Source organism: Vigna unguiculata, chromosome 7 (assembly GCF_037176805.1).
Source record: "Vigna unguiculata cultivar grain cowpea cultivar isolate G323 ecotype 2 chromosome 7, ASM3717680v1, whole genome shotgun sequence".
NCBI lineage: Eukaryota > Viridiplantae > Streptophyta > Magnoliopsida > Fabales > Fabaceae > Vigna > Vigna unguiculata.
This window is the reverse complement of record NC_140798.1, coordinates 35,211,793-35,228,236: the sequence shown is the minus strand read 5'-3', so window position 1 is coordinate 35,228,236 and position 16,444 is coordinate 35,211,793. Positions and strand designations below refer to the sequence as shown.

Below are 16,444 nucleotides of genomic sequence, written 5' to 3'. Positions count from 1 at the left end.
GCGGAGAGTAAAATGGTGATTACGAAAATTAATGGACTGCACGAAGAAATTGTGGGAGTACAGAAAGTAAAAGCCTATGAAGAAACAATACACTTATAGTCATTTTTATCATGAATGGTGTGTTCAAACTTTCACGAAGCTTGTGGATTTCCTTGTACATGCATGGAGAAACCAGATGAAATTAAAAATATAAAATAAAAATTATATGTGACTATTTAAATCAGAAATTACTGTTAACTATTCAAAATCTTTTACTTTTCATATTTTGAAATGTGCATGTAAATATCCTCACACCAATCCCATAAATGAACATAAATTATTAATGTTCTTTTTTAACTTTTTTTTATTAATTTAAATAAGTTAATAAATAAAAGATTCAACTTTTTTTCTTTTAGAAGAGCTACTGAGGAAGCTAAGATTTTCAAATTCAATATTAGTTGGACAAGATCCACCCAAATCGGGTCTTGACATATTGTTAATAGGATAGGTCAAAATATAGATTGAACTAACTTGTTTTAAATATCCTTAACTTACGATAAACATTGAATGCATGTTTAATCTACCTATAAAGCAAACACTATCCATCAAATATGTTAGACTAAAAAAAGATATCCAAAAATAGGCTTAAGTTGATTACACTAAATTTCATTTTTTTTTTCAATTTTACCTATCTTGTTTAAGTCATAAATAAAACTAAAAGAACTGTATTTAAATTTTTGATGTGCAGGTAGAAGAAGAAAAAAAAATCAATTTTATATCTCGTATCTTATTAATTCAAAGCATATATGGAGTCCAAAATATGCTATTAAATACACACTAAGTGTAATTTTTCAAATAATATATATATATATATATATATATATATATATATATATATATATATATGATTTTGTCATTTGTACTCATACTTTGTGTAACATCCCGTTTTAATAGCTTTTATGCTATCAAACAAAATATTATATTATGATAATTCAAAGCCAGATGATAGTAATAGATCGGTATACAATCATCCTTAAAATAACTATACATGTATTGCATATTTATACAACCTACACTAAGAAAGGGTTACAAAATACCCAACCATCTAAGCAAAACAAAGAGTGAAGGCTACAGCTGGAAACGCTCAGTCACTACTCACTCCTATCCAGGAGGGGTGTATTCTCACTTGCATTTTTAGCTGCTCACGCCAATCGTTAATGGCGATCATTGCAAAAGAGAAAGACACACAGAACAAACATATGCAAGAAGGGGTAAGCTAACTTAAATAAAGAGAAATCATGCAATTTAATAATTAAGCATAAATCAAGGTTTATCACATTTATCAGAATTGTTCAAATTGCCACAATCATAACACGCAATCACGATTCTAGACTCGATATCCAGATTATGTAAGTGGCATTGGAGCTCTTAGTAGCTTCCACCTGTGACGGTTCCCAAACTCTGCAGAGTTTTGGGCACAAGGGGTATTCACCCAACCACTCCCAGGGTAAGTCCCCTTCACATCTATGACGGATCGGGTCCATAGACTAGGACCTCCTGTTACTCCTCCCGACATAATCCATTATACTCTATATGAGTCTTAATGGTTATAGGAGTGTCAGGATACCACCAATATGAGTCCTCATGTCCTTACATTCACTAAAACCATCATCCTTAGAATTTCCCTTGAAATCCTAACTCCATCACATTCTCAAATAAACCAAATTCACACAATTCCATCAAATAGACTATTAATCATAAAACTCACATACATAACAGGCAATCATCACATCAGTCCACTTAGCATAGCTTCATTTAATCTAAAACAGAGAAGACAATCCAATTCTGCAGTGAATCTCGCTCAAGCTAGAGGATCTCGCCTGAGCTAGAGGGTTGTCTCGTTTAGGCGAGTCACTCTCGCTTAGGCGAGTCACTCTCGCTTAGGCGAGTCACTCTCGCTTGGGCGAGACTCCAACAACCCCAAAATCTGAGCGAATTCTCGCTCAGGCTAAACTGTTTCGCCTATACGAGGTTGACTCTCGCTCAAGCGAAACCAACTCGCCTAGGCGAGACCTCGCGTAGCATCAGGGGTGAATTTCTGGTATTTTTGCTCAGGCGAGAGCTGCTCGCCTGGGCGAAACCATCAGAATTCCAATTTGTTTTCACATGCAAACCACACAGTTCATGCCAAAATTGAAATTCACCACACACAGTTGTTCACACTCATCAATCAACACCCAATTCATGCAATTCTAACCCTAATCAACAATTTCTCTGTGAAATTAGAGTGAAAGGTTAGTTTCCCTTACCTTTTTTTGATTTTTGGACTTGGCAAGATACTACCTCAATAGGGATAGCACAGAACCTCAATCCAACCTAAGAAAATGCAACACAGTGTTGTAAGAGAAGGGTTAGACCTAATTAACCCAGAAACTGAAGATGAATTCTGTGGGGAAAATCAGAAAGAACTATAGTTGGTTTAACTCACTCTGAAGAGGGAAACGAATGTTGCAAATTCACAGAGGGTCCAACGGGGGCTTCACTTCCAGGACCTGAATGCAAGAGTAAGAAATTGTGACTGATGGAAGAGAGAATTATGGAGGAGGAGTAGCTGATGAAGTATTCAGTGTATAAAGAGAGTGTAGAGAAGAAGAGTTAGTGTTCTATGTTTGGTAAGAAGCATGAGTTACGCACTTTGATGATAAAATATTTTATTTAGTAATGATATCATTCATTAAATATAAATTTAAAATCTAAATATAGAATGCCCTTATTCAAATAATTTATTTTATAGAGTTAGTGTAAAATCAGATGTGTCTCAAGGATTTAGAAAACTTAAAGCAAAATAAAGAATGAGGTTTTTTTATCAAAAATGTATTTTTTTTTTGAATTTTTAATGTAAAATTATTTATTAAAAAAAATATAACTCATTAAATATCAGTTTTAATATCAATAAAAATTAGCACACATTAATAATAATTGAATTGAATCTTATTTTATTTTTCAAACATAAATTTAAAATTAATTCAACAGAGGTATAACTGGTCAATTTTTTTTATTTTAAACATAATTTTATAATTAATTTATTAGAATTATATTAATACTAAAAAAAATTAAAATCTTTTTCTTAAATATAATTTATAATTAATTTAATAAAATAATATTAATACTAAAAAAATTTGAAATTTTTTTTATAGGTCTAAAACAAATGTTTTAGCTGCTGCTTTATCCTGGAGGTATAAAACATTAAGAGGGTTTATTTTTTGCTTTAATATAATTGTGGATAATTTAGAATAAGTGATAATTTAATTTAAATTTAATTAAATTTCAGGTTCTTATAAATTTAATGTTTTTAATTGAATTTTTATTAAACTTTTTTATTAAATATTTAAATTTTCATATTATTTAGTATCTGTCTTTTAATATTTTTTTGCTATAAGTATAATATATTGGCATTTAGTCAATATATTATATTTTATAAAATAAATATAATATGTTTATTAAATGTTAATCAATCAAGATTAAATCATTTAAAAAAAATTATTTACATTTAATAAGTTAAAGGATATATACTTGTTTCAATACAATAACAATTATTATATTTTGTTTAGTGTAATAAAAAAATCCTAATATAAATGTTTTAATTCTATTAGTTTGAATTTTGGTATAATTAAAATAATTAAGTGTTTAATAATTATAATGTGTATTTATTAAAATAAAAATTAACGTTAAGATGTAATTAACTTTTTACAACTATTGTTTTCAAATTTTGTATTAACAAAAGGCATGCAACTATCTCATATTTTCACAAGTTTCAGCCAGGATACAAGGGAGTAAGTAGACTTAATTACATATCAACATTAATTTTTACTTTAATAAGTATATGTTACAATTATTAAATAGTAAATACGTATTCAATTATCTTAATCTTAAATTAAAAGAAAAACAAACAAAATTAAAAAAATAATTACCAGAAATTCTTTTTTATTTATTTTAAAAATGAAACATGTCAATATTTTCTATTGAACAGACTATTTACACAATTAAAATAATTACACAATTAAAAAAAACATTAAATATAATTTCACATCATAAAGAGAAAGAATGGAGCTGCATTTACTTTCAACCATCCTTGAATCTCTGATAAAAGAATATTAACTTTTCCTCGGATGGTCTGCATAATGGACTTTTGCTTCCGTTCCTGCCCTTCCCTCGTGACAGAATGGTAATTATCAATAAAGTGTAATTATAACATCATTTCATATAAACATCTTCCAAAGTTCAAGCTCATTATTTTCGTTGAGTCGCTTTGGGATCACTGCTTTCATGCAAGAGAATAATAAGAAACACAACAAAGAGAAATGCAAAGCCTAAAAATGTTATACAATAAGAACTTTACAACAATAAATCAATAACCGTATATCAGTAACTATTCTATACATATACATTGTCCCTTGCAAAGCTACCACATCTACTCTCTTCCTTCTATACCCTTCCACCCATCACTCGAGACCACCGAGAGTGTTAAATTAGATTATCATATATCAGGCTCCCAGCATCCAAGGGTGGTTTCCAAATTAGTATTTCCTAATCAAATTGTACATTCTTGCTTCCTATTCAACCCAATCTAAAATACTAGTCACTTACAAAATTCTACACTACACCACCTTCTGCCTCAAGCATGAAGAAAGATACAACTACTGCTACGAGTATTTACACAACTGAAGCGGCGTGACATCGCATCAAGCAATAGCAATCCACCCTCTGACTAAACAAGCTCTCAAAGACTGCATGCCAACAATTCTTATTCTTGCAACAACAAATCTGAGATATTAAGGCACTACATATTAGGCACTACCTGCCTCATCTGATGTACTTCCTGTTGGGCATATTCTGCCAACCTGAATTTCATCTTCACTGAACATGCTCTCTTCACTAGAATTGGAGAATGGACCAACATCCTCATCCGTTAGTGAGTCAGTTTTTTGTCTCCTCCTCACATCCTTCACTGCTCTTCCCTGAAGAGCAAGGCGTCTGCGTTTTCGAGCCTTACGCTTGCCTTTGGGGAACTCTTCCTTTTGCAACTCAAAGTTCTTCCCTTCAGACTCTTTCGCAGTTCTTCCCTTGCCATATCCATTATCATCAGATTCTTCAGCCTCCAGCTTACGCCTTTTTCTATTAGAATTTGTCTGAAACGTTGATTCATGTTTAGATTGAAAGTTTTCTAGACAGTACATATAGCAGCAATGTCATAGAAAGTAAACTAATAAAAAAAAAAGTCACTGCAAGGAAAGACTAGATGAACTAGATGAATAATATTTGGTTTAAATGTGTTAGCCCTGCAAATGTAGCAAATTTTTAGGGGTCATTTAGGGTCGGTTCATCTGGTCAAAAACTCCTTTGGACAAGGTAGTACCATCAACCTACCACAAAAGCACAATGACGTGCAGGATCTAGATAATCCTCAGCCACAACAATGTGCAGTATTTCCGCTTGCAATATTGTCATGTGATCTTCTTAGTATAACTCAAAGGCTCCAAAACACTGTTTCATGACAAAAAGTAGTGCAGCAAAAATATAGTACCAGAGAAGAATGGGTGGATTCACATGTTTCTGTTTGTTCCATGAGGAACGGAAACTATTCTTGGACTGCAGGGAGGAATTGGCTTGGCCATCATGCTTAAAAAAGTGAAAAGCTTGTAACTTCTGAAATGAAGCTAGTTCAATCATCTAATCCATCTCAGCCTTTAGCACCCGCTAAGTTTGCTATGCTACTAATGGTGTAAAAGAGGATCTTTGTGAATTGAGCATTATATCACTATGTTTCAAGCAATGGGACCCGAGTTTGGCTAAAGAGAAAGGAGGAAAAATAGAAATAATATACTGTAATGAAATAAGAGGTAAAATAAAATACCGAAACAATTTAGAATACACAGTCAACAAATAATAAATCACTTTCCCTCCCATCCAAATTCCCTCCATTAATGAATGGGAGAAAAAAATAAGACAGCAGGGAATATGTATCCTTCAACTCCCCTCCCTTTCCCTCCAAATTTCTAAACCAAAAAAGGTAAAATAAAATAATTCCTCCTCTTCCCTCCCTTAAAATATATACTGCAAAATTGCTCTTAATAAATCCTCTTCAGTTTGGTCAGGCATTGCTGATTGGTATGATTATTTTTGGGAAACACTCACTGTACCATTAGTAATGGGAAAAGGGTCAATTTCTGAAATGAGAGATGGTGCTTGAATTCTGCTATTTCTGATTATGCAGGTGTTCCTAGTTCTGAGAAGAAAAGCTCAAATCTGCTGTTGCTCATGGTTGGGATGGCAATTATTGGATGCTGCCTTTTTCTTTACAGCAGATCCCAGGTCTTGAGAATCTACACTATATCTCTATTTCTGACTTGCAGGATGTTCCCAATTGGGTTCTTGAGGAATCAAGGGACCTTACCCAAAAGGCTGCACGGGACTTGTCACTCTTTGATAAGCTCATTTGCTTGGCGTTCCCTTATTCGGAAGATTTTTATTCCTCCAGCTAAATGTCTGGTTTTGTGGAATCTCTTACATAATAAATTAACCACTGATAATGAATTTCAATATAGATCTATTAAGCTTTGTTCTCTCTGTAGTGTTTGTACTTTGCAGCTGAAAGCCCTCAACATATCTTTAATGACTGTCACGGGGTGTCAAGTTTTGGGTTGCAGAAAATTTTTCCAGGTTCGTTCTTTCTTAATATCTTATAGATATTCTAAATTTCTTAATGATGGAGTTTGCTGGTTAAAGACATTCATACTGCTGCTGTAACATAATCATTTGAATGCTTTGAAGAATGGGGAATCAAGCTAGGTTTCAACATAAATTGGAATTAAAATATACTTTAAGCACTGCTTCAAAGAACTAGATGAGTAATGATATTACTGACTCTGCTATTTTGAAGTTTTTTATGTCAGGCTAGACCTAGGAAAGCTTCAAAAATTGAACAGGTTAATTGGTGCATGCCGTGTGTTGGGTGGGTAAAAGTGAACATGGATGGTGAAGCCAAAGGTTGTCCTGATCATGTTAGTAGTGGTGGCATTTTTAGAGGGAGTGTTGGGGAATACATTGGTGGTTTTCTACTTATGTTGGCATCAGAAACTCTATAAGTGTGCAGATTATGGCTGCTATTTTTGCTATTGAGCTTGCTAAAAAACTCATGGTTTTAGGAGCGTGTGGTTTGAGTGTGATTCCATCTTTTTCTGTCAAGCTTTTAATAATCGTCAGATGGTTCCTCAAATACTTCGTGGGTGTTGGTTTAAGTGTTTTTAGTTATGTTGGTTGAAGTGCTTTTAGTTATGTACGGAGATGGACTTTAAAGTTTCTCACATCTATCATAAAGGCAATTGTTGTGATGATAGTCTGAGTAACATAAGGATTGATAATAAACAAGATTTTGTTTTGTTTGCTGTTTTGCCTCATGTGCTTAGTATAAAATTCTTTTGCAACAGACACAATCTCCCAGACTTTAGGTTTGGGTAATCCTGTTCTCTATGGAGATTTTTGTTTTTGCATGGGTTTGGTAAGGTCCCCTATGCTCTTTTTTATGGTATTCCATGTGATGGTATATGATTGTTGAGTCTTCGGGTGTTATCCTCATTGGGATGTCAAAGTCTCATATCTTCAAATTGGTTGATACAGAACCACAGAGCAGGTTACACATGCCAGACATTTATAGGACTTAACATATATCACAACCTAACTAAAGTCCATGGAACAAACAGAAAGGAAATGGAGGACAAATTGCCACGATATGATCAAATAGAACTATCATATCATATATTGCCCAAAGTCAAATCTTTATGCAGAAGTAACAGAATCAAGTGCAACCAAGATTCCAATTATTCACAAATTGACTTAAGAGAATTTTTTATAAAACATCATAGGATAATTTGTTAAGTCACAAAATTAATTAAATCCCTGTTGACAGTTTTTGGAAATTAAATCTTCATAATTATTCAATGAGCAATGTAGACAGTTGAAGAATGGTTACGACAATTACATCCGTATACCTTTGGACCACGATCAACCAACCTTGCCCACTCTTGCCGGTTCCTCAAACAATCAAGAACAGCCTGGGAGTGACTTGAGTATGCGTAACGCTCTCCATTGTGTTTCCTCAAGTTATGCCAGTGCTGTGATAAAGCACAAGAAAAACAAACATGTTGACGTACAACCCCATTTTCACCACATGACAATAAAGAAAATTAGGTACCACAAAAGCAATACTAATAAAGAAAGAACCTTACCGGTAGCACAGCACTACAGAGTTCCTCATATGTCATGCGCCTGCCTTTGCTCATAATAATTTCATTGATTAAACCTGAATTTGGAGCATTTAAGTAAGAAACTATCAACAGATTGCCCAATAGACCATATTAAATTCAGAATATTCAGTGTTTCCATGCCTACAAATTACAAGCTATGAAGCATCCCTTCACCGTTTGAAATGTGCTGAAGTAAGTGATGGGTGTTTGAAACTTCTCATTAGGTGTTTGATTTTAAAAAAAAAAATATATTTTGTTAGCTTGGACACTAAAACTGACACATGCATAATTTAGAGATTTGGGTAGACACTTCCATATGGACATACAAATTAATATTAAAACTAATAATTTTTTATTAGTAGAAAAGTCAGTTTAAAATATTAGAATAATGTCTCTCAAATCTTTTGAGGCTCATAATCATAGAAAAAAACTTAAAAGTTGGTCTAAGCAACTGAATATACCTTTTGAGGCAAATTTTTATAAGAAAAGGTAATATATACATATAAATATATATATATATATATATATATATATATATGTATGTGTGTGTGTGTGTGGTTTCTTGGTTTCCTACGTTTTATACACTAGTTGTGTCAAATTGGCTGCATAAAACTGCATATTTCGTAGATTACAAGGCTGACCATGCCTAGACCTACATGCACATATAGTTTATGACTGACTATGCAAGAGTAATTTTTGCCAATAAAACCCAGGTATTTGTTGGGGAAACCCCGCCTGCATACACAACAAGAAAAAGGGGATATAGAACACACACTAAGACACCACAAATCGAAATAGCGGGAGAACGCAAATTATAACAATTTGACACCTCTTACAAATGCCCACAAACAATCCTCAGTGTTTCATTATTTCCAAGATTATAAATTCCTAAAAAAGTTGAAAACTCTCCCTATATAACATATTTTGCCTAAAATCTCAATCTTCCTCTCAAAAGTTACAACGAATGATAAATACTCTGGCAACTCTAGGACTTACAAAACTTCTACTTGGATATGTGACCAGCCCCCTTTTCAATATGGGGTGGCTCTTCTCATCCTAAGAACCTCAATTTATAGTGGTGACGATGACTTCTAAAGACAGTTTGAATAAGCATTAATTAATTGTTTCTAAACATTCCAAGAGCTGTGCCCCTAAAAATCACACCACACAAACTAAGAGCTACAACCTTTCACTTATCAATTATTAAATCTAAAAATTGCTTGAATTAATCATCATTATGTTGAATTGATATTCCTAACAATTCCTCTCTTAATTAAAATTTTCAAAATCATATCGTTAGCCTTTCCCACTCCCATTGTCATGGGGGAAGTTTGTCATACCCTATCCGTGTTTTTGTTTTCAAATAAAGTTTCTGTTGCATAAGATTTTATTTTCCACCCATCATACCTCTAATCTCAATATTCCTCTACAAGAATCAGTTGGTGGCACTTGTAATTGCACCGCAGTTGGCTACCACCAATAGGAAATGCCACTAGGCTTTCAAACTACAAAGACGACTTTTGACACAAGGACTCTCACATGGATCCAGCACCAACATCATTTTAATACTCATCTAATTGGTCACATGGTCACGCCATCATCTAAGATACCATTGTTGGGAGAAACCAGAATCAAAGGATAGAACACGCACAAACACACCACAAATACAAAATAGCAGAAAACACAAATTAACATGGATAGACACCTCTTATCTTCGTCAACAAAACTGTCTGAAAAGTGTTTCACTATCTCATCACATAAGATTACAAATTTTTTAACAATCTTGAAAAACCTTCCCCTTTTATCACCCTACAAATTTGAGTCTCATTCAAAAGTTATAAGAACAATTCTCTAACTCATAGGAGACTTTCTCACATCCCTTCTAAACAGCCCCCTTTTCAACATGGGATGGTTTTTCTCATTTCAAGAATCTCTGTTTATAGTGGTGATGACTTTTGATACCATAGTTGGGGGAAAACACACCGCACACACCAAAAAGATCAAAGGATAAAACGCAAACAAAGGCACACTGCAAAGTAAAATTGCAAAATAACACCCTATTGTGGTTCAACATGTTTTGCACACGTCCATGGAACCATCTCAAAAGTAAGATTACAAGTTTTTTGTACAAAACTTGAAAAACCCATCCCAAGTACTGTATCGTATCACCCAACAAATCCAAATCTCACTCAAAAATTACAAGGAATAATGAACATTATCTCACTCACGAGAGACTCTCTCACATCTTTTTGGATTACTTGGAGATATGACCCACCTTCAACTAGGGACAATTCTTCATATTCAATTTATAGTGATGGTAATGATTGTTGATACCATACCACCGATGGAAAAAAAACCCTCAGTTTTTGTAAACAAGGATCAGAAGACATAAAACACAAAAGCATACCACAAAGAGAAATAGCTGAAGAACACAAATTAATGTGGTTTAATACTTCTCGCCTACAGCCACGAAATTGTCTCAAAAACATTTTACTATATCAAACATTGGTACATGTTTTCAAATTTGAAATTCCCTCTCCAAAGCATCTATCACCCTACAAATCTGAATTTTACACTAAAAAGTTTCTAGAAATGATAAACATTCTCTCACTCACATGAGACCTCTCACATTTCTCCTACTTGATAAATGACCCACTCTTCAATTTAGGGTGATTCTTTTCATCCCAAGAGATTCTATTGATAGTGGTGGTGATTACTTCTAAAGACTGTTTGAATAAGCACTAATAAATTCATTCTTACAATTCTGAGAGTCACCTCCCCTAGAAATAAATATCACGCACATAGCTAGTCATTTATTTCCCTTATGAAATTTTTATATCTCAAAACTCACATGAATTAGTGGTTGAAAATCTGGAATTGACACTGGTAATAATCTTTGTCAACGTACTTGAAAACTGAAACTGAAGTTTAGATAATTTGATGAGTTTTTAAAGCAAGCAATCAAAATTTGTAAAACCACCATTTTATGAACCATAAATGTTTCATCTTATATATATATATATATATATATATATATATATATATATATATATATATATAGCCAGATATTAAAGAACATAGAAACAAGACATGATTTAAAAAGCAAAACAAACACGGAGTAGCATTCATAATTCCCTGACAGGAAGCTACCAGGTAAGGTGTGATGAGCTGGCCTTCCCGCAGTCACTGTATCATCATCAGAGATATTCCTAGGTGAGTTACGCATGGATGATAGATTCTGATCCTCTGGAGGGGAAGATGGATCACTGTTTGCAATTGCAGAAGTGGAAGAAACAATGTTGTTTGCAATGGAGTTTGCTGCTGTCATAGAAGCAGGGCCTTCTTCCCTTGCAGGAGCATCCTCCATATATGACATATCTTGCTTCCTCTGTTCAGAAGAGGTTGGACCCTTCTCCTTCTCTATCTTTTTAGCTTCATCTTCCAGTTCACGAGAACTGCCAGACCCATCTCGAGATGCATCCTTGTGTTTTCGTCTAGATACCTGTGAAATTATAATTATAATGGAATCATCTTTATGGAAAAACATGTGAATTCTAGAAATAAAATTCATACATGAAAACATATTTATCAATTTAGTTATTTCAAATTATACCAAATAATGATCCTTTCCTCCACCTGATGTTCGCTTCATTAGCATGCTTGTAGCACTAGCAGAACTAAGCTGGGGCAAGCTACCCGCATGGCGTGCTCGTGGTACTCGAGGTACACGGGGTGAACTATTCAGTTCTTGGTGCAGTAGCAGAGCGAGCTGCCAACAAAAAAACAAGACAAATTAATAGAGAAAATGAAACAAAAAAGGATATTTTATAGAGAAACTTATTTGTATATTGATTAAAAAAGTAGAAGCCCAGCTCCAACCTCTTCATCACTCAACATTGAAGAATTTGATATTGGAGAAGGATTCACTGATGGCACATGACCTTGGTTCAACTTAGAGGAGGTGGCAATGTTTGTTTGGTTAACTTTTTCAACTTTCTGTGGTGCTGAAGATAAAATCTTATTCTGCACTTGTAGAACCTTCTGATTGTGCAATGATGCATTGGACTCACTCGAGCCTGATATACTTGCAGTCTGATGTATCAAAGACTTAGAAGATACTGGAACAGAATCTCTCGCATCTGAATTTGCTTGCTTGGACACAGAATTATGCACACTCCTGCTTGAATGCAATCCCTTTGAATTGGAATTCAAGGAGGATTTTGGTCGCTCTCTTACAGACTTCTTTGGATTTTCATCCCTGGCAACATTATTTGTACAGTTTTCATTCTTTATCTGAACACTAGAATCAGTCATGGCTCCATGCTTCGTAAAAGGATTAGCTGTTTCAGTATCTTCAGATTTGATATCATGACCCAATGATTTGGAATTTATGGTTGACGAAGTTGGAGACGACTTTCCAACACATGCTAGCACTTTAGCTGGACATCCAAGTGCTTCAGATTTTGAAGGATCTTTAGCAGAATCTGAACCATCTTTGGTTTCAGAAAATACCTTTTGTGTTTCCAAGGAACCTTCATAACCCTCCAGTTCTTGCTTTCTAGGACAAAAGTCACCAGATAATTCATTGGGCTTATTGATATAATCAGCAGGAATTACTTCTGATGAAATGTCCACACTGCCGACCTTATTTTCACATGATAGTAAACTAGGAACTGGTGCATCATTCACTTCAACATCAGATTTGTGATCAGATAGTTTTTCATTGTTTTTAAGATCACTGATGGGTGAAGGATGAAAAATTGAGGGCTTCTTAAAATTATCAATGTCGTCTTCCCTCTTCATCTTAACTTTGCATTTTGTAGAGCTTGTACGCTTATTGCGGTCAAGATCTTGAGAAAATTGGTTATCCGCAAGTTCTGGTGCAGAACCGCAATAACCTTCAGTTTGAGGACTTGCAGCACTTCTTACTACTAAACTATCATCTGCATTATCAGCTACTGAGCAATCCCCATCCTTGTTTATAAAAGCAAGAAATTGTCATCCAAATGCAATGTGATTTCAAGTCTAAAGGCATATAGGACACGACAAAACATCCATAAAACTATGCATGTACCCAGTAAAAATATTTTGAAGGGTGACAAAAGCAAATAACCAAATGGATCCCAAGCTGAAGTTTTAAGTATCCCATTTTCTGGTAAGATTACAAGATCTGAGTTTTAAAAAAGCAAATGTGTCCAAGGAAAATCATATTCTTCGGGTAGAGAGAATAAAGGCCTACACTTTCAGCCAGTACTGAAGTCAAGAGATATAAGTTTTCTCAGGTTTTATTTTCTTAAACCAAGAAACAAGTATTCCCTAAATTCCTTTATAATAGCCGTTTAATGTTTTCTCACTCAAGCATTTAATTTTTCTATTTTTAATAGAATTTTTAAGTGAGTTACTTATTGTACCCCTTTCAGTTTTCTTACTTCAATGTCTATATGTTATTGTATTGTCTCTCTTTGTTATCTATGATATCTTGAAATTGAAAAAATGATAGATAAAAAGGAACAATTTTTTGTATAAAAATCTGACAATTATAAAGGAATGGAGGGAATAGTATGCAGTAATACACCTAGCAGAGCATTAACAATATTGATGCAACCATATTAAACATGGTATGGGCAAAAACAGAGCATCACTAATTAACACATGATAATCACAAAACCTAAACTTTATTTGCCAGTCCTTGATTACGGCAGTGTAAGTAATGCATACCTTTTCTTTAGTTGAAGCATTTCCAACATTATTCTGCTTTAAAACCGATGTAACAGCATCATCTGTCTTAGAAGACATCTCCACCACAGTAGGAGGTTTATGATTAGGCTTCTCTTCTGCTGGAACATCTACAACAGAAACACCATGTCTAGTCGTGTCAGGATATAATGGTTCCGAAGAGTCCTCCGTAGTTGTTAAGTTATTATTTGGCTCCTCCATGATGGTATCAGCAGCCAAATAATCATCAGAAACACATTCTTGAACAACTGACTCTTTTAAATTTTTATTCTTTATGCTCCTAGTGTCAGCCTTTAAAATCTTTGGTCCTCTGTCCTCATAAAAGTCCACTTGTTTTGCATCACCAGTGGTTGTAAATACTAGTAACCAAAATCAAGAAGATAAAGATGGAGTCAACAAGCGCAGATGAAGGATGGGAAGATGCAAAAATACAACCATACTTGTCATGGTAACATAATGAAACAAGTATAGAGATAACTTTGTCCCTAGTAACAAGTAATTCAACAGTGGTAATAATAGGAATCATGAGCACAAGATCCCGATGAAGATATAGATATCGAAGAGAGTAAAAATCAATACAAAATGTTTTGAAAATTCAGTCCACCACAACAATTGCAACCAGCTTTTAGGGACTTTGTTACCACAATCGCAGTAGCATCAATCCACAACATAAAGAATAGCATCAAAACCGCAACGAGCGCAGTTTAAAACCTTCAATTCCCCAAAATGACATACCAAATAGAAGAACAGTTTTAAAAGAGGGGAAAACGAAATAACCTGATTTAGAAGAATGCAGAGTTCTCCTCCTGGGATCCACCTCTCTGTCAGAAGTAGTCCTAACTCGCTTCTTCCCGCTCCGGTCTTTTGAATTTGATGACCCAAAATCCCCTTTGCTGCGCTTACTGTTATGAACAACGGGAGGTCTCAGCAGAGTCCTCTCCTTCTTCACCTCACTGTGGACACGTGGCAGCACATGCTCGCTCCCAAACTTGCCCATTTCGGTTTCCTTGGCGTGACCAGATCTCGCGTCAACAGAGGAAGGGTCCAATACAAGAGCAGCACCACTATTATCACCGTTTTTAGACAAATAAACAAGAGCCCCGGCCCCATTCTTGTTATTATCTTGCGCCTGTGGTTGAGCTTCTGTTTGTGCTTGTAAACTCTCGTTAGCGTTATCCTTATCCTCGTCGTTATCGCTCCAGAACGGAAACTCCTTGTACTGAAAATTAAACTTCTTGGGAACGTACCCGCAGGCCTTCCAGAGGTGAGGGGAGAAAATCGAGGACACGGAGGTGGCGGAAAAGATGGAAGGGTCCCCTTCGGCCGGGCCCTGGACGTGGACCCGCTCCTGGATGGGCTTATCGGTCCAGAGCCTGGGCCGAGAGGGTAGGGCCTTTTTGTTGTCCATGGAGATGGTTTTGGTGGGGAGTTCCACGAGGAACTGCGCCACCTCGGTCTCCTCCGGGTTGTTGTTGTGCCTGGCCTTGCACTTGTCGCAGGCGAAGGTGTCGTCGCCCTTCACGTACCGCGAGCAGCGCGTGTGGACCCACACGCCGCACTCGTCGCACTTCACCATCTCCTCGCCGTCATCGAAGGTCACGCCGCAGATGCAATCCACCGTCCACGACCCGTCCACCCACTCATCCGGTGGGTCAGAGCTCTGAGGGCGATGCGATCGCCCCCCTTTCATTCTGCCCGCGCTGATTGAGGGCACAGAAATGGGGAGCGAGTTCAGCCGGCGAGGTTATCGCAATTGATTCGGCGTGCGGAAGATGAAAGGAGAAAGGAAGAATCTACGCTCTCACTGGAACTGGTAGCAGGGGACACACATGGAGATGGCGAAGGTGAAGAAAAAGAATGAAAGGGATTTTCGGGGCTGGGTATTCTGGTATGTGATATTTGTATTTGGATCGGATTCAATTTAGCCCGACCCGTGTTTATCATCCATGCACCATCCCATTCCATGCTGTTCTCCGTTATGAAAAACAACATTCCCCAGGGTTGAAAAAATACTCTTAAAGAATTAGTAATTATTATTTGAAATTGAATAAAAAACCATGCTTAGATATCATGTGTAAAGGAAATCCCATTGAATTCAAAAGTAATTAATTATCATGTTTAAAACACTTATGATACACAAAATATGAAATCATGACAACAAAACTTTATTGATTTAAAAGAAAAGAATCTCTCTTTAAATATTTGCTTCCTATTAATACGAGTATAAACATACGTGTTTATCAAACCAAAAATATGTGGAATATCATTGATTGTTAAGTTTTGGTATTAAAAACAGAAATGCTATTACACCTTTTTTTTTTCAAATATACATGTCATTATTAAAATTCATAATTAAAAAACTGTATTTCAATTTGTCTTCTGTGTGTATTTGATGTTTGAGATATTAAAAAACAGATTAAATAAAT

At 35.1% G+C, this 16,444-nt stretch overlaps 1 protein-coding gene across 4 annotated transcripts; it reads right to left on the bottom strand.

Annotated features, from left to right (window-relative positions):
- Nucleotides 1-4,065: 4,065 nt before the first annotated feature.
- Nucleotides 4,066-15,926, bottom strand: LOC114192199 (RING/FYVE/PHD zinc finger superfamily protein). Of its 4 annotated transcripts, none has more exons than XM_085675676.1 (8): nt 14,796-15,920; nt 14,001-14,377; nt 12,162-13,256; nt 11,896-12,051; nt 11,433-11,784; nt 8,265-8,338; nt 8,028-8,150; nt 4,066-4,297 (listed from the first exon to the last, which is right to left on the bottom strand). In XM_085675676.1, exons 1-8 carry the CDS (start codon nt 15,706-15,708, stop codon nt 4,295-4,297), a joined length of 3,093 nt encoding a protein of 1,030 aa, XP_085531802.1. In that variant the 5' UTR covers nt 15,709-15,920; the 3' UTR covers nt 4,066-4,294. The 4 variants fall into 4 exon arrangements, 3 of the variants coding, with proteins under 3 accessions (XP_085531802.1, XP_085531801.1, XP_027937639.1); XM_085675675.1 differs by lacking the exon at nt 4,066-4,297 and adding an exon at nt 4,338-5,168 and having other exon boundaries at nt 8,050-8,150; XM_028081838.2 differs by lacking the exon at nt 4,066-4,297 and adding an exon at nt 4,338-5,168 and having other exon boundaries at nt 14,796-15,913.
- Between the last annotated feature and the right edge of the window lie 518 nt (nt 15,927-16,444).